The sequence below is a fragment of the Plecotus auritus genome (genome assembly GCF_963455305.1).
Source record: "Plecotus auritus genome assembly, chromosome: 9".
Lineage (NCBI taxonomy): Eukaryota > Metazoa > Chordata > Mammalia > Chiroptera > Vespertilionidae > Plecotus > Plecotus auritus.
The window spans coordinates 155,975,994-155,996,024 of record NC_137783.1 but is presented as its reverse complement, the minus strand read 5'-3'; the positions used below and the strand labels follow the sequence as shown (position 1 = coordinate 155,996,024).

The window sequence follows — 20,031 nt, the reverse complement described above, 5'->3', positions numbered from 1 at the left end:
GTGACAGACGCCACGTGCCAAGCCCTACACCTGTCGGGGTGGCTCCGAGTCCCTGAGGGAGTCCTGCCCACCCCCAGGTGCTCATAAACTCCTACCCACCCCTCAAAACCTCCTGGAAAATGTTCCTCCTCCCACCCCTCAATAGAGGCCATGAACGGGTGGGAGGGTGTCCCTGTGGCCTGAGGGGATTCCTAACTCGGACCCCTGAACCCTGTGACTGACCCCAGGTGGGCCTGCTTGGCACTGGCTTGGCAACCACAGGGCGAGGCCACTTCCGGAGCTGGCAGCAAGGACGCCCAGACGGGAGGCAGGCTGCGCACTCGCCACCAGCCCTGCGCAGGTTCCCTTCCTAGCCCAAGTGGGGTGTGCAGGGGAATTGGGGAACAGGGGCCCTGCTGCTGAGGTCTCCTCCAAGGGCAGAAACATGGTCCAGGAAAGTATGGCAGCCACTGAAAACGGTGTCCCGGCAAAGGCCTTCGCTCACCAGGAAGCCTGCAGCCCAGGCCACACCCTGCTGGCCGCTGCTCCGGGCCTCAGCACCAGCCAGCCCATCAGCCCGCCTCCACATCCCAGGTGCAGAGCACCTCCCAGGCAACCCCCCTCCAACCCCCGAGTCAGCCTCCGAAGCGCCAGCTTCCCCCAGCCCCTCCCCACACCCGGATCTAGAACCACCCACCCCACCAGCACAAAGCACACCCCACACACACAGATCCACAACTTTATTTTCAGGTCAACTTTGGCTCCCGGCCACTCAAGAAGGGGCAGCCTCAGAGAAGGCCGGTGCCAGCACCCTCCCCTCCCCACTCCCCGGGCCAGCCAATGCCCTCCCCAAAGGGGTCAGGCCCCAGGATGACCCACAGGCTTCACAGGGCTGGCTCATCTCCTTCCTGCTGGCCCCAGGCCTCAGCTGGCCCTTCCTTGCTGGGCCTGAGACTAATGGACGGGTGGGGGGCAGCACTGCCCAGCTCCAGGCCCCAGGCTGGATGGAGAGGGAACCAGGAAGGCATCCCGGGGCAGAGCAGCGGCTCGGCCCAGACGCTCCGCCTGGGCAGCCAGCCCCCGAGGCCCAGGCTGGGACAGGATGGGGGAGGAGGGGAGAGGAAGGGGGTCCTGGGACGCACTCGAGCCGAGCTGGGTCTTCCAGGTGAGTGAACAGGCTCTGAGCACTGATGGGCCTACTGGCTGCCCCAGCCCTGCCCCTCCATCAAACAGACAGACAGACAGACAGGCAGACAGGCAGGCAGGCGGCATTCTGCCACCAGGGAAGGGAAACCACAAAACGGTGCCTGCGACGCGGCGGCCTGGAGAGCCGAGTAGCTGCAGGTGTGAGTGTGAGAGAGAGTGTGTGTGTGTGTGTGTGTATGTGTGTGTGTGTGTGAGTGTGGCGGGCCAGCCGGGAGGGCGGGCGCTGCCTCCTTCCACGATTCTCCTCCTCTCCTGCCAGTGGGCAGGTGGCTACAGCTTGGCGGCCTCGGCCAGGCCCACACGGTTCTCGTCGCGGTCGAACACGGTGTAGTAGCGGCCGATGAAGACGTCACCCAGGATCCAGAGGGGCCCCGCAGGCGGGGGGATGTCCATGCCCATGAAGCCACTGAGGCAGATGGTCTTCCCGCCCTGTGACACCTGGAAGGCCGGAGCGAGCGTCACCACCAGCCAGCCCGCCAGCCGCCCAGGCTCCCCGCCTCCAGGCCCCCCCAACCCTGTCCCCGCCACTCCCACCTTGAGCGTGTAGTCCTCCGCACGCAGCTTGTAGTCTTTGCCCCCCAGCTTCAGGGAGACCTCGGGCAGGCTGGACACCTTCTCGCAGGGGATCATGTACTGGAGGAGACGAGGGCAGTGTGTGTGGGGGGCAGTGAGAAGGGGCGACAGCGACCTGGGGAACAGCCACCTGGGCACCCGTCCCCTGCCCCCCGCCGGCCCAGCCCGCCTGCTCACCTCTCCCTGGATGAGCGGCACGGCCCCGATGGCCTTCTGCAGCTCGCGCACCTCATCCACGGGGCCCACGACCAGGGAGGTGCCCGTGTCCACAATGGCCTCACAGCCCTCCTTGCACAGGGTCAGGCCGTTGCCCACGTCTACCCTGCAGGGGAAGTGGGTGTGTCTCCCAGGGCCACCCGCTGCCCCCACCGTGCCCAGCGGCAGCCCTGGCAGGAGACTTGCTCCTCTCCCAGGCACTGGCCGTGAGCTGCCGGGCAGCAGAGCCCAGAAGCCAAGAGCAGGCCACTACACGGCCGTGTGCAGAGGGCAGCAGCAGGTGACCAGAGGCACCTAGGCCAGCGGGGCCAGGGCTATCCATTGCCATAACCCTCCCGAACCGACCAGGGCTGCTCGCTCCTCAGGGGCCTGCTGAGCAGCAGCTGGAGGGACCCCCCCGGCCCCGAACGAGGCTCGGCCAGGACTCACTGATCCATGTGGACCTGCCAATAAGCTTTGCGGGTGACGTTGAGGTAGGCGAGCGGGCCTTTGTAGTACTTGGAGTCGGTGCCGCCCAGCATCAGCTCGCCCCCTGGCTGTGCACTCGGGTCCCTGTGAGGACAGGTAGGGGCAGTCAGCCCCCTGCCCACCCCATGTCCAGCCTAAGGGCCGGGTGGGACAGGGACAGGCTGGGCCAGGTCAGAGGCCAGGGGTGGGTGGGGCAATCTTGGGAGAGCATGCCAGAGCGGGGACCTTCCTGAGCCCGCAAGGATGGAAGGATCCAGAAGGCGCACAAGAAGGAATGGAACTTCCTTCTCCTCCCCCAGGGGAGGGCTCCGATCCCACACCCCAAGTGGACTGCGGGCCCAGCCCAGTGCCCGTGCTCAGGGCCTCCTGCTCTGCCAGCTGAGGACAGCAGGGTCAGGCCGGCGGGCAGACGGGGACGGGAATGCTAGGAGCCAAGGAGGGGAACCACAGAGGCCTTGCAGAGGCGGCGCTGGGCAGCCCTGAGCGCTGAGCCAGTTGTTGCTGCCCTGGGGCTCATGGCCTTGTACCCTCTGGGCAGGCAGCCCCCGGGGAGGCACAGCCTTCTCCATGGGCCGCTGCTCCTTGGAAGGGCGGCCGTACTGCCTCCAGCCGGATGTCAGGGGCATGGCCCAGGGCCCCCAGGGAGGACCAGGGCCGCTGCAGCTGAACCCGCTCCCACCTCACCCTGCACTTCGGCGCAGCTGGGCCGTGAGACGGGCCCGCCCACCTACCTGTTCAGGTAGAACGAGAAGATGTTCTTCTCCACCAGCTTCTGCTGCATCAGGTTGTCGAAGACGGGCACCACGTTGTTGACCGAGATGCGGGGATAGGCCATGCCCAGGATGCCGTCGAACTTGGCCGCGATGAAGGTGATGCCCGGCTGCTTGGTGGCCTCCCCGAAGACCTGCCGCTCCACCTTGACGCCGCCCAGGGCTGCCTGACCCGAATTACAGGGCACCTGCGGGGTGCAGGGGTCAGTGGGCCCCAGGTGGGCCATCCCGGCCAACCCTGCGTGTGGGCGGCCACAGCTACAAACCCAGCTGGGTCGCTGCCCATCACCTGGCATGTGGGGCTGAGGACAGGGGGCTGGAGTGAAGGGCTGGAAACACGGGGGGGCGGGGGGGTGGAGCTGAGGGGTTGGGGGGGCCCACTCTGGCAGGAGAGCTTTAACAGGGATTGGGGAGCACAGATGGAGGCCCGGCTCAGCTCCAGCCCTCACCCCTTCCCACCTGGGCAGCTCCTGCCCTCGGCCCAGCCCAGGGGACGGGGGCCCCACAACCCAACCCACTGGCAATCGAGGCCACGATGCCCGCCCCTACCCCAGCCAGGCTGCAGACAGAGCAGGATGTGGGGACAAGGGCTGTGCGGTGACAGTGGGGGAGGGAGCGCGTTGGGCCACACCCTGCTTCGGGCCCGGAGACAAGCTGGGGGTGAAGCATCCATCTCAGATAAAAACTGCCGTTTGAAATTCTAACCCTGCCATTTGGCTTCTGTAAATGCGTGCTTGCTTAAATAATAAGGAAAATGAGACTACTCCCACTTCAGAGAGGCATTAAACCTTCCCCCGACCAAGTTATCAGTGCTGGCGCCAGGCCAGGCCTCTGGTTGAGGTCTCAAGGCCCCAGCACATAGGGGCTCTTTAAGAACTTGCAAAAGGGGCCGGAAACACCCCATATTTGGGAGACAAAGAAGGTAAAAACATATAAATAGGGAAAGTTCCTCCATGTTGGGGCCGGAATTTGAGAGACATTTTCCTCTGGGCCCGCGCGTAATGAATATAACTCCATCTCTCTAAGTATTGCTTGGTTCTCCCGTTTTCTGTAACGGGTGGTGCCCAGCAGGTTCGGGTGGGGAAGAGGGTGGCCCACGAGGAGCCGAAGCGCCTTGGGAAGGACTGCTGGCCCAGGTGCCACCACCGCCGTGGGGCGGCCTGAGCCACCTGTAGCCGATGAGGGACAGACCGGCAGGAGGCTCGCTGCCTTCCTGTGCCTCAGGGGCCAGGGCTGGGGCTGGGAGGGACCATCTTCTCTCTGCTCCTCATCCCCCCACAACTCCCGGGCCAGGTCTCGAGCCAGCTCTACACCCAGAAACTGTCAATGGCCCGCTGACCCCTCCTGAGGGGGAGCATGCCCCCCAATGCAGGTAGCAACAGGAAGCACCCCAGCCCTTCTGTACCGTGTCCTCTGTAGATAGCCCTGTCAGCTGCCTGAGGGGCTCCCCACACCTCTGCCCTCCCCAGGAGCAGGACGCCCCGAGGACCAGCCCCAAGCATCTCACCTGTGGGCATCTCAAACCCAAGCATCAGAATGAGCCCAGTCTTCCCACGGGCCCACCTGCCCGCCCACCTGCCGGGAGCCAGGGCGGAGGCCTCCCGGTTAACCACTCAGCGGGCCCTGGTCCCACACCTGCACCTGTGCACCCCGGCCTCAGCACCGCCTCGGTGTCGAAACCCTCGCTCTGCCCCACTGGCCCTTCGAACCCCTGGGCCAGGCCTGCTCCCTTCCCACCCCCTCGCTGCCCACCGCGAGCACGGCAGGCTCTCTTCCCTCCCTCCAGGCCTGCGCTCAGCTGTGACCCCAGCGTCCGCCCAGCTGACAGCTGCTGCCGTCCCATCAGCAGCCTCTCCAGGGAGCCAGAGCCACCAAGGCCCCTGCCTGGGGTGGGGCTGGGGTCCGCGAGCCTGATTCCACGGTGGGCGCCGAGAGGGAGGAACTCACCGACACGGTGTCCTGGCTCAGGTACCCCGAGAGGCTGCCTGAGCCGTAGTGGATGTCGAAGGTCGTGCCGTTCTCCACGTACGTGCTGGACTTCCCACTGTTGTACTTGTGGTGGATCCCTATGCCACCGAGAGCGTGTCAGCCTGCCGCCCACTGTGGCCTCTGACCCTCGACCCCCACACTGAGACCAGGCTGCCCCCGCCAACGAGCCACCCTCCCACGGGCCACCCTCCCACGGGCACCAGCCTTGGTCTTGCCCCATCCTGGCCGCCACGGGCCCAGCCCATGAGAAACAAGGCTGGCAGGAACAGGTTCACCCAGAAAGCGGGAGCCCCGGGGCTGGGCCCGCCTGGTGCACCTACCCCGGCGTCCAGCCCACAGCCACCTCCCAGGGCTGGAGGAGGCAGGCAGAAGCTGGGAGGCAGCCCCCGGCGCCTGGGGAGAGCTAGTGCCCCCTCCCCAGGGCCCCAACCTCCCTGCCTGCTGCCAAGCCTGAGTGCGGGCAGTGCCGAGAGGGGCCAGGCCCCTCAGACAACCTCCCCAACTGGGACGCGGCGCTGGGCGGACAGGCGGCCTGACTTACAGCAGGCGATGTCCAACAGCTTGCAGTGGATCGACGGGACCCACAGGTTGGAGGAGCCGGTGTCGAAGACGACAGTGAAGCACTGTGGGGGCGTCCCGATGCCGATCTCCCCGTAGTACTGGGCCTGGGGGCGGGAAGGGTCTGTCAGCCAGCGGAGGGGCCCCAGGGTCCAGACCTGCCATAGGCTATCCACCTCCACCTGCCACCCCCAGGCCCTGGGGTGCAGCCCCAGCCCTGCCTGGCCAGGGTGAGAGGAGGGAAGACCCCCACACCCCCATTTGAAACATAAAACCAGTGTCCAGTCAGTTAGGACAGGCTCTGCCGGCCACCCGAGCCTCGGGCGGGGAGGACCTCCGCGGTCCAGGGCCCTGAAGGGAGAGACTGCCTCTCCAGGATGGGGGCCAAGTCAGAGCCTGACTCTGGGCCTCAGTTCCTACCCTGCCCCTGCTCCTGCTCCTGCCCTACAGGGCCAAGCCTGGAGGGCTCCCAGGTAGAGAAGTCCGGGTGGCGGAGGGGAGAAGGGACACCCTGGAGGTTCCGAGTCCCACATGGCCCAGCCTCTCTGCCTTCACAGGTCTGGGCCTCAGTTCTCCATCTCACACACAGGGAGCAGGGCCGCTGGGGTGCTCCAGTGAGCATTAGGGGGCATGTGCCCCTATGAACCTTAAGGGAAGCCCCATCCCTGGCCCTCTCGTAAGTCCGAGGAGATGGGCGTTCTTGAGCTTGTGCTCACCTGGGCCCTGCCTGCCTGGGCAGCCCCTCCCCCCAGGGAAGGAGCCTGGGACACCAGTCGCCACAGGATTCTGGCACCAGTCCCCTCCCCCCTCCCTCCCTCTGGGCATCTCTCTCTGGCCGTTTGGCTCCAGGGAACACCCGAGCTGCTGACTCATGAAGTGTCCGGATGGGGGGGATGGAGAATGACTCAGCAAATACCCGAGCGTGTGGGCACTGAGGAAAATCAGGAACTGGTCAGTTGACCCTGGTCAGACGGCCCCCCTCCATCGGCCAGATCACATGCCCGAGGCTCCAGCTTCCTGGCATGGCTGGGGCTCGCGACAGCCAGGACAGAGAGCACAGCCCCTGTCCCAACCCCAGGTGGACCCAAGGCCAGAGGCAGCAAGAGGCCGGCTCCCTAAGACTCGGGTGGGGCACACTGAGATGTCCCCAGACCTGGGATAGGCTGACCCGGCCCCAGTTTGCTGTGTGGCTTCCAGAACGTTCCAACCCTGAGTCTCTATCCCGCTCAAGCAGCAGGCACAGACTGGGTCACAGGTTGCCCCAGGCCTGCCAGCAGGTGGGCAGGAACACAAGCTCCGAAGCAGTTAGTTACACCCCAGCAGGCAGGCCCAGATACCCGATCTCCGACCTCCGGCACCCCTCAGGCGGGCAGGCCTGTGCCAGACTCTGGGCTCCCCCACACCGGCCAGTGGCCCTGGGCCCAGCTCCTCACCTGGGAGGGTGACGCTGTCCCCACTCCCCACAGGCTGGCCTCGAGGATGAGGCACCGCCCAGCTCTGAGCCTGGGGTCAGTGGCCCGCAGAGGTCAACGTCTCAGGTGCCAAGGTCACCCCAACCCTCCCTCTCAGCCAGGCAGGAGAGCGGGCTGTGCAGACCCCAGAGGGGAGAGCCCGCCATCAGGCAGGGGGCGTGGCCGAGTGGAAGCTCCGCCCACACAGGGCAGGTAAGCCCTCCACTGCTGGTGCTGAAGGCAGGAGCACCCCTCCACAATGCATGCGGCTCACAGGGACCTTTCCCTAAAGCCGTGTTTTGGGGTAGCCCAGCCACCCCCACCCAAGTGGACACCCCACTCCCACACTCACGTCCATGTAGTTCTTGAGCACCTCGGGGATGGGCCCCCCGGTCACAGCGGGCACCCCCTGGGCATATTTTGAAATGGAGCCCTTGGCGATGAGTTTTTCCACGGGACCTCCCACCTCCGACATGGTCCGGCGGATAGATGTAAACTTGTGCAGTGGGATTCTGTCAAGAGGGGAGTAGGGGTAGGGCTCCTTAGGGCAGGGCTGGCCCCTGCCTCCCTCCTGGACCCTCTGCACCCACATCCAAGCATCCCAGCTAGAGGCAGCCAGCACCTGCTCCACCCCCTCCTCAGCCACCAGGGCCTTCAGAGACCCCCTGTCTTCTGCCCCCACTCGGATCTCTTCTGTGATCTCTTCTCGTGGGATCTGTCAGGCATCGGCAGCCACCTGTCACCCCTTTGCTCTGAGCCCCATTCACCTGGCCCTCTGGCCGCGGCTCCACCCAGACCTTAGGCCCCCATGCTCCCACCTCCCCTGCCTGTCCTCCCTGGGTTGGCCACCTCCTGGCATCAGATTGGACTTCAATGCCACCCCCTCTGAGGAGCCCTCCCTGACCATCCTCAATCACCCCGTTTCCTTCCATCGCTCTCACCCCACACTGCAGTGACCTCGGTCACGTACTGCTGACCTGTCACTCTCTCCTCACCACGATGCAGACCGGGGGGACTAGGACTGCACCTGGAGAGCGGGGTGTCTGCTTGCAGCCCCATGGTACCCCACTGGGAGCACCCTTCACAGGAGCCCCTGCCTCCCAGCACAGGTGCCCCTGGTTGTGTTGTGCACGGGCCTTGGCCATCAGAGCAGAAAGGGGTCCCTGGATGCCCTGGGTGTGAGCTTGCTCTCTGCTGCCATGGCGAGGAGGCGGGGCAGGAGAGCACACTGAGCAAGGTTAACCACCTGGGATTCAGGAGTTAAGATGATGGCTGGCTATTGCCAGTAAGCCCAGGGGGTGCCCTGGGAAAGAGGGAGGCAGGTGGGAAGAGCCCAAGGTTCCTGCCTGGGGGGGAGGGTGGTGCCCTGCAGCAATCCAGGAACCAGCAGCCTCCAGCCCCCCCGCACCGGGGTGGTGTGAGGGGGCTCTGGCCCAGCTATCCCACCCAGAACCCCAGGCTCCCTCCTCCAAGGCTCTCCATCCCTGGGGGAGGTCTGTGGGTGGGGCAGAGGCTGGGGCAGAGGCAGGCGCAGGCCTGCAGGCTGCTCCCCGCACAACTGCTCCAGTTGGGGCTCCTCACCCCCAGGTCACAGCCCACGCAGGGCAGCCCTTTGGCAAGGCCCAGCCCAGCTCAGCCCACAGCCTATGACCTCATCCACTTTCCCACGGGCATAAGGCTCACAGCCCAGGAGGACCAGTTCGGGCCCAGGCCTGATACAAAGGTCCCCAGGGCTGGGTGGGCGCAGAGGCATAAAAGAGTGTGCCTGCTGGGAGAGCGGGAAGCCTAGCAAGGGCAGGAGAATGGGGGTGAGGGGACCCTCAGCCTGGCACAGGGGTGCAGGTGCCCAGGCCTGAGGCCACTCCCCCAGACCCTCTCCTTAAGCTTCCTGTCTCTTGGGCATTTGGGACTCTTAGGCCCTAAGACTTAGGGTGGCCCCGAGGGTCTCCCAGCCCATGGCCTGCGGTGAGATCCCAAGTGACAAACCGGGGGAAGGCAAGCCCAGTTCACAAAGGGGAGACCCAAGCGGAAAAACAACTCGCCCAAGTTCAGGGGCCTGGAAGCCAACACCCGGGGTCTCCCGACTTCCACACACGGGGCCCGAGCACGGGCACCCACCCAGCCTGTCCTGGGGAGGCTGGGTCAGCCCGGAGTCACAGCACCCTCCCTCCTACCCCCGCCAGGGTGCAGGGAGGGCGGTCGCCCGGGTTGGGGTGGCGGGGGCTTGAGCGAACCCCGCAGCTGCAGAGCGCCGCGCCCCGCCCCACCCAAGGGGGGCCCTGCAGGAGGCTGGGGCTCCGGGTGGGGGTGTGGGGCGCACGGAGGTCATTAGGGTGCGGGGGCCCGAAGCGCCGGTGCCCGGGACCGGCGGGCCTCACCTGATCAGCGCGGCGGCGGGCGCGGCCAGCAGGCCGAGGAGGAGCAGCAGGCTGGGGGGCTGCATGGCGGCGGCGGCCGGGTCGGAGCGGGCGGCGGGGTCGGAGCAGACCTCTCCGAGGTCGCGCGCTTATAGTCGGGATGACGGCGCAGTCGGGCCGGGTCAGCTGACTGGCTTGTTTGCGCCCGGGCCGGTCACGTGGGCCAAGGCCGGCGTGCGCGGGGCGGGGCCTGGGCGGGGCTTCCCAGGACACGCCCACGGGGCCTGCAGCGCGCAGACTGCCCTGTGCCCCCGGGTGGCGACCCTCACTCCCGGAATCGCGGGGACCCACCCGCTTGGGCGTTACGTGTCCCGGGCGGGCACAGCCACGGGCCTGAGCTGAAGGGTCCGGGCCCGGACGCCCCTGGCCGCCTTCAGCGGGCGGGACCCCCAGTCTTGGCTCCTCCTCCCCAGGCCCAGCCCAGGCCCGCGGGTTGTGCTCAGTGAGGCCCCCCGCAGCCCCCCTTCCCTCAGGGTGCCTCGCTCCACCTCCCACTATGCCCACTGCCCCTGCGCCCTCCGCTGGCGCCCTGTCCCCCCTCCCCCTTTGTCCTGGAGTCTGCAGGGACCCTCAGCCACCCTCAGCCTCACTCTGCAAGGAACCACGACCCGCCCCCACCCCGCTCCTCACTTTCCATCTCCCCAGAGCAACGCCAGGCCTGGCCCTGGCCCTCCACCTCAGCCCACCTTCCTCTGGCAGCCCCAGCCCGCCCTCCCACGTCCTCTCTGGGCCTCAAGTCTCATGAGGACTCGGTTCGCAGGGCCTGGGGGAGTGAGCCCTTTGCTGCGGCCAGTGCTCAGCCCTGCTGCGGCCACAGTGACCGCTGCCCACAGGACCTCACTGGGCACCCCTTCCTGCTCCATTTGGGGCCTGGAACTGCGCTCAGTGCCTGAGGAGGGGCCCGTGCGCAGTCCCAGCCAGAGGAGGGCCGGCCCTGGCCTCCTGGAGGTAAGGAGTTTGGGCAGGGCATCTTAGAGGTCATGTCAAGAAGGGAACGAAGTGGAGGAATGTGCTAGAATATGACCACTGTCCCAGAGGCACGCAGGAGGCCAGCAAGGCCACGGGAGGGGTTGGGGGTGGGCGGAGAGGCAGCTTATGGCTGGCTGGTGGTGGGGGGGGAGGGCAGAGGCGGCCGTGGTCTGGCAGCGGCTGCTGCGAGCCAGGCTGAGACTCTGGGCTCCCCCCCCCCCCCAGCAGCTGAGAAGGGACCTCTGGTGCCCAAAGGCGGGAGAGGCCCCTCCCCTACACCTGTCAGGACAGAGCGCCCCTCTCCACGCCGTTCCCAGGATCCCTCAGCACCCAGAGCAGAGTCTGGCACGTGGTGGGTGCTCAACAGTTACGTGTGGGAGGGACGAAGGGGTGCTCGGGGTCCCTTCCTGGTGTGATTGGCCAGAGGGTCCCAGAGGGCCCTCCCCTGGTGCCCTGCCCAATGTGGAACAGGCCCAGAAAGAGGCGTCAGGCCTGGTGGGGACAGGGCTCCCAAGTCAGCTGGGCAGGTGCGGGGCCGCAGGTCCGAGCTGGTGGGGCACCCAGGGCATGACTCTTGGTCTCTGGTTGCTAGTGGGTGCGGGCCAGGGTCTAAGGACTCCAGGGGGACAGCCAAGGCCCAGGAAGGGGGGGCTGCTAGGTGAGTCAGGGGACAAGATGGGGTTGGAAGCCATGCCTCATGACCTCCCCTCGGACCCTGGGTAGCCATCCCTCCCACACTTACTAGTCCAACACCCACCACGTGCTCTGGGCGCTGGGAAGTCACGGGACCCACACGGACTCCCTCCCTCATGGAGGTCATCCTCCAGACCGGGCACCAGACACCACGTGGGCTTCTGGAAGGAGACAAGGGCTTGGGGGGGAGACGGGGGCCGGAAAGGGCCACGGGCGACAGGAAGGAGGGTGTTGCAATGGAGAAGCCTCATGTGAGCAGCCTGAGGAGGTGATGGGTCAACATTTGAGGCCAGAGATGGGGCCCGCCTGGTGGGGAGCAGTCAGCTGAGCGGAGCACAGGCCCAGGGGGAAGAGCTGCGTGTAGAGGTCAGAGGGGAGCCCCCGCAGGACCCTGGCTTGTCCCCGTGCCAAGCACTCCTAGAACTCCCCCTACCATGAGGGGGGTCGCTGGGGGCCTGGCTGAGGCTGGGCTGGGCGAGGAGGCTGTGTGGAGCGGTCAGCTTTGGGGCACACTTTGGAGGCAGGGAGTAGGGTTTCCGGCAGTGGGACAAATGGAGGGCGATGGAAGGGTCCATACTCAGTAGGGGTCCGTCCAAAATAGCCGGACGATGGCATGTCATTGGCTGAGACGGATGGGCGGGAGGAGGCCTGGGAGGAAGGCCCAGCTCAGTTTTGGGGTGTGCCATGGAGGCGGCGCCCAGGGGTCCTGCAATGGCTGTTGAGTGGCAGCAGCTGTTGAAGCTGGGAATGGAGGGGGCAGATCCAAGCTGAGAGAGGACAGGGCCCCTCGATGCCCAGGGCCACCCGTCTCCCTGCCTGGGGGACACTAGGCCACGCTCCTCAGGTGCCGGGGGGATTCCACGCCCAGCAGCCCTCTCGCCAGGAGGTGCCACTCCATGTACTTTGACCCCAGAGCACGGGGCGAGGGACTGTCCCCCCCCAGCACACTGAGGAACCCCAACCTTCAATGACCCTCCAGGACTCAGGTCTGATGGGCCCTCCTCATCGGTCAGCGGTAACTCAGTGACAAGACTGGATGCAAAAGGGCTGGAGCAGACGTAGAGGAGGCCCAGGGCCTCCACCCTTAGGAGGTTAAAGATGGTGGAGGGGTGGCCGCTGGGACACGGGGTGCCGGGGAGCAGTCCCCGGAAAAGGGACTCTGCACTGACCCCGGCGTTGACCGTCTGACCCTGAGGAGAGCAGTCCTGGGCGTGGCGAGGTGAAGTCTTGGGGAGCGGCTCCTAGGAGGGGCCCATCGTGTGGACGGGGTGCTGGTGCGCGGGCAGATAGCGGACGGGGAGGTGGAGCGGAAGAGTCTCCCCCTAACGTGAGTGGGGGGTGTCTCAGTACGTGGTGCAGCTGGATGGAAGCGTCTGTCCTCCCTCACACCACACACTCCCAGGCCCGGGCGGGTTAGAGAGAGAAACACCAGCGTGACTCCGTGAGGGGCCAAGGGCCAAGGAGACCCTCCTCGTGGTCTGAAACCCGCACAGACATGTTGTTTCCACAGGAAGCTCACCCAAGACACCCGGGCGCCTGTAAAAACGACAGACAAACCCCAGTGGAGAACAAGGATCCGATAAGGACTTGGCATCGGCAGCGTGCCAAGCACTCCTGGAACTCAACGATGAGCAAGTGCACAGCCCGACTGAAAATGGGCAAAGACCTAAATCCGCATGCCAGGGACGAGGAGGTGCCAGGGGGCACGAGCCTGTAAGACACCTGTGTCGTGTGGGAAGTGCGCTTTGAAATAGCAGTGAGACATCGCTACACGCCCACCCGAAGGCCCAGATCCAAACATCCAAACGGGAACACGCGCCGGGCGGGCGGAGCGCAGGAATGGCACTCAGGGCTGGGGGGGGGGGGCAGAGCGGGCAGTGCACAGGAATGGCACTCAGGGCTGGGGGGGGGCAGAGCGGGCGGTGCACAGGAATGGCACTCAGGGCTGGGGGGGCGGGGTGCGGAGCGGGGGGCGGGCAGGCGCTTTGGAAGGCAGGCTAGTGGTTTCTTACAAAACCAGACATAGTCTCACCACAGGATCCAGTAACAACTCTCCTTGAAAGACTTGAAAACTTAGGTCCAGCCTGGCTGGCGTGGCTCAGTGGTTGAGCATCGACCTATAAACCAGGAGGTCAGGGTTCGATTCCCAGTCAGGGCACATGCCCGGATTGTGGGCTCGATCCCCAGTGTGGGGCGTGCAGGAAGCAGCGGATCGATGATTCTCTCTCATCATTGATGTTTCTATCTCTCTCTCCCTCTCCCTTCCTTTCTGAAATCAATAAAAATGCATTTAAAAAAGAAAGAAAGGGGAGAAACCAAGATGGCGGCATAGGTAAACTCCTGAACTTGCTGCCTCGCACAACCACTTCAAAACTACAACTAAAAGACAAAACGGACATCATCCAGAATCACAGGAAGGCTGGCTGAGTGGAAATTCTACAACTAGAAGGGAAGAGAAAAGCACACTGAGACTCAGAGGAGGTGTGGAAGTGAAGTGCAGAGGTACGGAGGCGCGTGCGAGGAAAGGGCTGGCAACTGAGTACACGGCTGTCTTTTTCAATCAGGAGGGAGACACAAGCTCCCGACTGCTCTGAACTCCAGTTCCGGGCGAGACTCTGGGGACCCAGACTCATATGGGGAGAAACTGGACTGTCTGGCATCGGGCGAACTCAAGGGCAGCTTTTTCTCAGAGGTGCTTGCGATTACCGCGGGACACTGAGACCCGGGGGCCTCTTAGGGCAGGGCTGAAGGGCAGCCATTGCTGTTTGCTCCACCCTGTTGATTCCCTGAGACTCCGCCCCACCCAATTTACAACCCCACCCCAGCTGTGCGCAGAGGCTTTTGCATATGAGTGGCCTGGTCCTTTGAAATCTAAACTTACCTAACAAACTGCAGCTGAGTCAGAGAGCCCAGAACATCCAAAAGAAGGCCCAAGGCCCCACAGCAGCTTGCATTGCTTCACAGCTGGGCCTCATCTGGGCACCTCCAAACCTCAAACAAAGAAGAGGAACCTGCAGATCTCTCCATAGCTCCTGCTGGATGGCCTCAGGCAGAGGCTAAATTAGCACCTCCTTGGAGATCCAAGAGCCAGTGTACCCAGGGGTCAGAGAGAGACCATCCAGACTACAACTCTTCAGATCCATAAGGGACACACTCAGTGGGCAGACTCAGTGAGCACCAAAGCCCCACTGAAGCAAGTCCTGCCCCATAAGGGTGTCTCCAGCACAGTTCTCCCAGCATAGACACAGCTGATCCTCACAGCCAATTGGCCTGGAGGTCAATTCCTCCCAGTGATACCAACAACAATCAAGGCTTAACTACAACCAGGCTGTGCACACAGCCCGCAAAGGGGTGCACCAAGAGTGTCCACCTCAGGTAATGGGGGAGGATGAGCCACTGGGCCCTATAGGACACCTAGCACACAGAGCCACTCTATCAACTCAGGGAAGCAGCCAAAATGCAGAGACAAACAGATCACAAATGAAAGAAATGGAGGAAAGCAAACAACTGGTATAGAGTTCAAAACCACAGTTATAAGGTTTTTCAAGAATTTTCTAGAAAAGGCCAATAAATTTAGTGAGACCCTCGAGGATATGAAAAAGGACCAACTAGAAATTAAACATACAGTGACTGAAATAAAAAATATTATACAGAGACCTAACAGCAGACTAGAGAATCGCAAGAATCAAGTCAAAGATTTGAAATATGAAGAAGCAAAAAACACCTAACTGGAAAAGAAAAAAGAAAAAAGAATTCAAAAATATGAAGATAGTGTAAGGAGCCTCTGGGACAACTTCAAGCGTACCAACATCCGAATTATGGGGGTGCCAGAAGAAGAGAGAGCAAGATACTGAAAACCTATTTGAAGAAATAATGACTGAAAACTTCCCCCACCTGGAGAAAGAAATAGACTTACAAGTCCAGGAAGTGCATAGAACCCCAAACAAAAGGAATCCAAAGAGGACCACACCAAGACACATCATAATTAAAATGCCAAGAGCAAAAGACAAAGAGAGAATATTAAAAGCAGCAAGAGAAAAACAGTTAGTTACCTACAAGGGAGCACCCATACGACTGTCAGCTGATTTCTCAACAGAAACTATGCAGGCCAGACGGGAGAGGCAAGAAATATTCCAAGTGATGAATAGCAAGAACCTACAACCAAGATTACTCTACCCAGCAAAGCTATCATTCAGAATTGAAGGTCAGATAAAGAGCTTCACAGATAAGAAAAAGCTAAAGGAGTTCATCACCACCAAACCAGTATTATATGAAATGCTGAAAGGTATTCTTTAAGAAGAGGAAGAAGAAGAAAAAGGTAAAGATAAAAATTATGAACAACAAATACATGTCTATCAACAAGTGAATCTAAAAATCACGTGAATAAAAAATCTGATGAACAGAATAAACTGGTGAATAGAATAGAATCAGGGGCATAGAAAGGGAGTGGACTGACAATTCTCGGGGGGCAGGGGGTGTAGGGGGTGCAGGAAGAGACTGGACAAAAATCGTACACCTATGGATGAGGACAGTGGGGCGGGGGGGATAAGGGCAGAGGGTGGGGTGGGAACCGGGTTGAGGGGAGCTATGGGGGAAAAAAGAGGAACAATTGTAATAATCTGAACAATAAAGATTTATTTTTTAAAAAAGAAAACGTACGTCCACCTGAAAACCTGCTCGTGAACATTAAAGCTGCTTTAGTCATTGTCGCCAACACTTGGAGGCAACCGCGTAGTCCTGCCGCCGGCGATGGGCAGAGAGACAGTGGTCCATCCCACAGTGGGGTGCTGTTCCGTGACAAGGAAAAAGGAGCTATCAGGTCCCGAAAGGACCCGGAGGAAACGTAAATGCATATTCATACGTGAAAGGCCACCTCGTGTGTGAGTCCACCCTGAGACTGTGGAAAGGCAGGGGTGTGGGGACATGACCGGTCATGGTTGTGGGGCGGGGGCGGGGGGACAGGTGGTGCGCAGAGCATTTCTGTATGTGGCTAGATTACAGCCGTGGGCAAACTACGGCCCGCGGAGCCGAAAGAGCGGAGGGTTCTCTTGCTCTCCCCTCTGCTCCTTTACTTTGAATTTATATTAGTTCACACAAACACTCCATCCATTCTTTTGTTCTGGCCCTCCGGTCCAGTTTAAGAACCCATTGTGGCCCTCGAGTCAAAAAGTTTGCCCACCCCTGGGCTAGAATGATGGACACAGGATGTGAGAGGTTTCCCAACACCCACGGAAGACACACCTCAAGAAACGAACTTCCGGGAACGTGCACTCGGGTTGGTAACCATGTGTCGATGCTGGCTCATTGGTTTTAACAGATGGCCCACGGTCACGGTCATGGAGCTGCTAATAGCGGGAGACCCTGTGTGTGTGTGAAGGGTGGGTTCAGGGGACCACATGCTATCGGCCACCTTCTCTGCACGTGTAAACTCTTCTAAACAATGACGTCTGTCACTGGGGTAAAGGAGCCCCTGCCTCTTCTAGGGGAGCAGTGATGAAATGGACTGTGCTAACGTGACTAACTCCTGTCCCTCAGGATTCACCGTGAGAGGAGAGTGAAAGGCAAGCCACGGGGATGGAAAACACTCATCACGTATATGACCAGCAGCAGTATCCTATCTAATAAAAGAGCAATATGCAAATAACCATCACTCCAACACACAAGACGGCTGCCCCCATGTGGACACAAGATGGCCAGCAGGGGAGGGCAGTTGCGGGGGGACCAGGCCTGCAGGGGAGGGCAGTTAGGGGTGAACAGGCCAGCAGAGGAGGGAAGTTAGGGGCGACCGGGCCTGCAGGGGAGGACAATTGGGGGGGACCAGGTCTGCAGGGGAGGGAAGTTGGGGGCGACTGGGCCTGCAGGGAAGGGCAGTTGCAGGGGACCAGGCCTGCAAGGGAGGGCAGTTGGGGGCGATCAGCCTGCAGGGGAGGGCAGTTGTGGGGGGACCAGACCAGCAGGGAAGAGAAGTTAGGGGTGACCAGGCCGGCAGGGGAGGGCAATTAGGGGCAATGGGGTTGGCAGGGGAGCAGTTAGGCATAAATCAGGCTGGCAAGGGAGTGGTTAGGGGGTGATCAGGCTGGCAGGCAGAAGTGGTTAGGGGCAATCAGGAAGGCAGGCAGGCGAGCAGTTGGGAGCCAGCAGTCCTGGATTGTGAGAGGGATTGGGCCTAAATGGGCAGTCGGACATCCCTCGAGGGGTCCCAGATTGGAGAGGATGCAGGCTGGGCTGAGGGACACCCTCCCCCTCCCCCCCCCCCCCCCCGCACAAATTTCGTGCACGGGGCCTCTAGTGTAAAATAAAAAAGAACCACAAACCATAAGAAGATCGACAACCCAATAGGAAAGGGAAGGGAAGGGAAGCCAGGTGCCAGTAGCGTGTGGGGTGTTGTCTTCATTCGTCCTCAGGAACGTGCAGATGGGCAGGTGGGAGCTGCTCGCCTCCAGCACGCCCACCAGGACGCTGCGTGCGAACGCTGGGAAACCAAGTGGTCAGGAGGGAGCGATTGGAGCGAGCGGCCGGCTGGACGGCGAATTGGCGCAAGCATTTTGAGCACCGTGTGGCCCTGTCCACAGAAGCTGGTCCTGAGCTGCCCTAGGCCAGCGGCACCTCTTGGAGGGACAGACCCACAACAAGTGTCCCCAGCCACCGGGTCAGGTACGAGAATGTGCACGAGGATGTGCACACAGCAACGCTGACAGTAGCCCCGACACGGTAGCGAGACTAATCATCAGATTCCACACCGGAGGTGACAGGCATTGAGAATGAACAAACCCCCAGCACGCACAGTGGACGCGGAGCAGGGGCTGCGGCTGCTGGTCCTCCTCTCGCCTCTGTCCCCTGTCCCTCAGGGAGGAGGGTAGGGGTCCTAGCTGGCGGGCAGTCTCGTCTCTGCCCTGGGCCTCTGCCCTGGGCCTGGGTGTCACCCGGAGGCCCCGAGACCCCCAGCAGCCCGGGAGGAGAGTGCTGGCCACGCCCTCAGCTCCAGCTCTGAGCCTGTGGCTTCCTGGTGCCTGAGGAGAGGAAAGGTCTGTGGGTGCACAGGGCTGGGCTGCAGGGCGGCCAGGGCTGGGGGCTGCTCTGAGGGCAGGGCAGGAAGTCGTTGTGACAGGTCCTCCCAGGAGGTGGGTGGGGGAAGGGCTAAGAAGCTGAGTCACGCCTGCTGGGCTGCCCTGCCCTCCAATTGGGCCTGAGTCACCCCACTTGCAGGCCCTCAGAGCCAGGAGGAAGTGGGGTTGCAGCTCCCTGGGGCCCCAGCCACAGGCCCAGGGCATTAGTGTTTCTGTGAAGGAGGCCATTGAGGGAATTAGCTACAGGTCAGCTGCCTTAGATGGGGCCTGAGTTGGTGGGGGAGGGTGGGCTGAGAGTGGCTGGCACAGTTAGGGCAGGGGGAGGGTGACGGGTATAGGGGGTGGGGCAGGGGGGAATGCCAGGCTCAGCTGGTCCAGGAGGGGGCATTCTGGGTGCCCTGTGGGACAGGGACCTGGCGTGGCCTCATGCCCTTCGCTTCTCCCCACAAGAGTCAGCCACCCTCCCCCGCTGTCATTCAGGGCTTCCCACCCCAGTCACTGGCCCCTGCACCGCAGTCCAGCACTCTGCATGGCAGGGAGGCACAGCGTCCAGGGCCTGCAAGGGCTGGAGCCCAGTCCGTGTGTCCTCTCCACTGAGCCTTTGCTTCTCCCCGAGCCCCAGCCACCACCGTCCCCAGTTCTGTGCCTAGTGTGGGGCTGACTCCAGACCGGCAGAGAGCTGCGGCAGGCCCGGTGCTTTGGGGGCATCAGGAGGAGCCCAGGTGCTGCAGGGACACTTGCTTTCTTCAGTCTGGTGGGTGGACCTGCTGACCTGTTAAGTCATCCACCCCCTCAACACCTCCTCCCCACCACCCCACCACCCCCCCACACACTGGTGGATTGTGCTGAGATGGAGACAGAGCTCAGAGGCTTTGAGAACACAACCATATCTCAGAGCTTCAGTCTCGATGCTGATGAAAAGGAGACCAGGGTCCTAGTGGCTCACAAGCCCTCTGGAGTAGGCCAAGGATTGAGCTCAGAGCCATGGCCTTCCCCTTGGGAGGTGGTTCAGGGGTCTGACAACCACATGGGGACCTTGGGGAACCCCAGGAATGCCTGGAGCAGACATGCACTTGGCCAGGCTGTGGGGGGGCATGGGAGGGCATAGCTGCCTCTACCCCAATTCACTGGGGAGACAAACTGGGCATGCAGGGAACCCCTCTTAGGGGCCCCACGAACCCTGACCAATACAGGCAGGTTCAGGAAAGGCTTCCCTGAGAGGTGCTCTGAGGGGCTGCTCTGAAGTGTGGGGGGTGTTGGGGCCCAGGGGTCACATGGATTGTGGTGGCAGGTTTGAGGTTCATTATGGTGAGCTGCACAGAGCTCTTGGGATGCAGCCAGGTCCCTGCCCTTGGGGTCTGTGTCCTGCATTTTCTGCCACTTGGTGACAGGCTCAGGGGTGCGAGGACAGAGGCTGCCATGCTCCGAATGGCAGAGGACAGGGTGCCCGAGGGGAGTGCAGATGAGGGGAGGGTGGGGCAGTCACGTGGTGGTAACTTGGCCAGTTGTGGTGCCCAGCTATTTGGTCAAACGTCGTTCTGGGTGTCTCTGTGAAGGTGACCTTCTCATGTGATTGACATTTCCAGTCAGCAGGCTTGGACTGAAGCAGATCGCCCTCCCTCGCGTGGTGGGCTCAGCCAGTCAGCTGCAGCCTTGAGAAAAACTGAGGTCCGCG

General features: G+C 62.3%; 1 protein-coding gene and 1 long non-coding RNA gene across 2 annotated transcripts in view; one reads left to right on the top strand and one right to left on the bottom strand.

Moving 5' to 3' along the window:
* Positions 1 to 704: 704 nt before the first annotated feature.
* On the bottom strand, positions 705 to 9,774 carry CTSD (cathepsin D). The gene is made up of 9 exons (XM_080687736.1): positions 9,589 to 9,774; positions 7,563 to 7,722; positions 5,743 to 5,866; positions 5,160 to 5,278; positions 3,174 to 3,400; positions 2,404 to 2,526; positions 1,936 to 2,080; positions 1,720 to 1,818; positions 705 to 1,623 (listed from the first exon to the last, which is right to left on the bottom strand). Exons 1-9 carry the CDS (start codon positions 9,651 to 9,653, stop codon positions 1,456 to 1,458), a joined length of 1,230 nt encoding a protein of 409 aa, XP_080543862.1. The 5' UTR covers positions 9,654 to 9,774; the 3' UTR covers positions 705 to 1,455.
* A 50-nt stretch (positions 9,775 to 9,824) lies between these two features.
* The window catches only part of LOC308257645, a 16,783-nt gene continuing 6,576 nt past the window's right edge, over positions 9,825 to 20,031 (top strand). Inside the window, exons 1-2 of the long non-coding RNA XR_013961625.1 lie at positions 9,825 to 10,575; positions 17,694 to 17,943. This is a non-coding gene — a long non-coding RNA (uncharacterized lncRNA). The remainder of the gene's footprint in view (positions 10,576 to 17,693; positions 17,944 to 20,031) is intronic.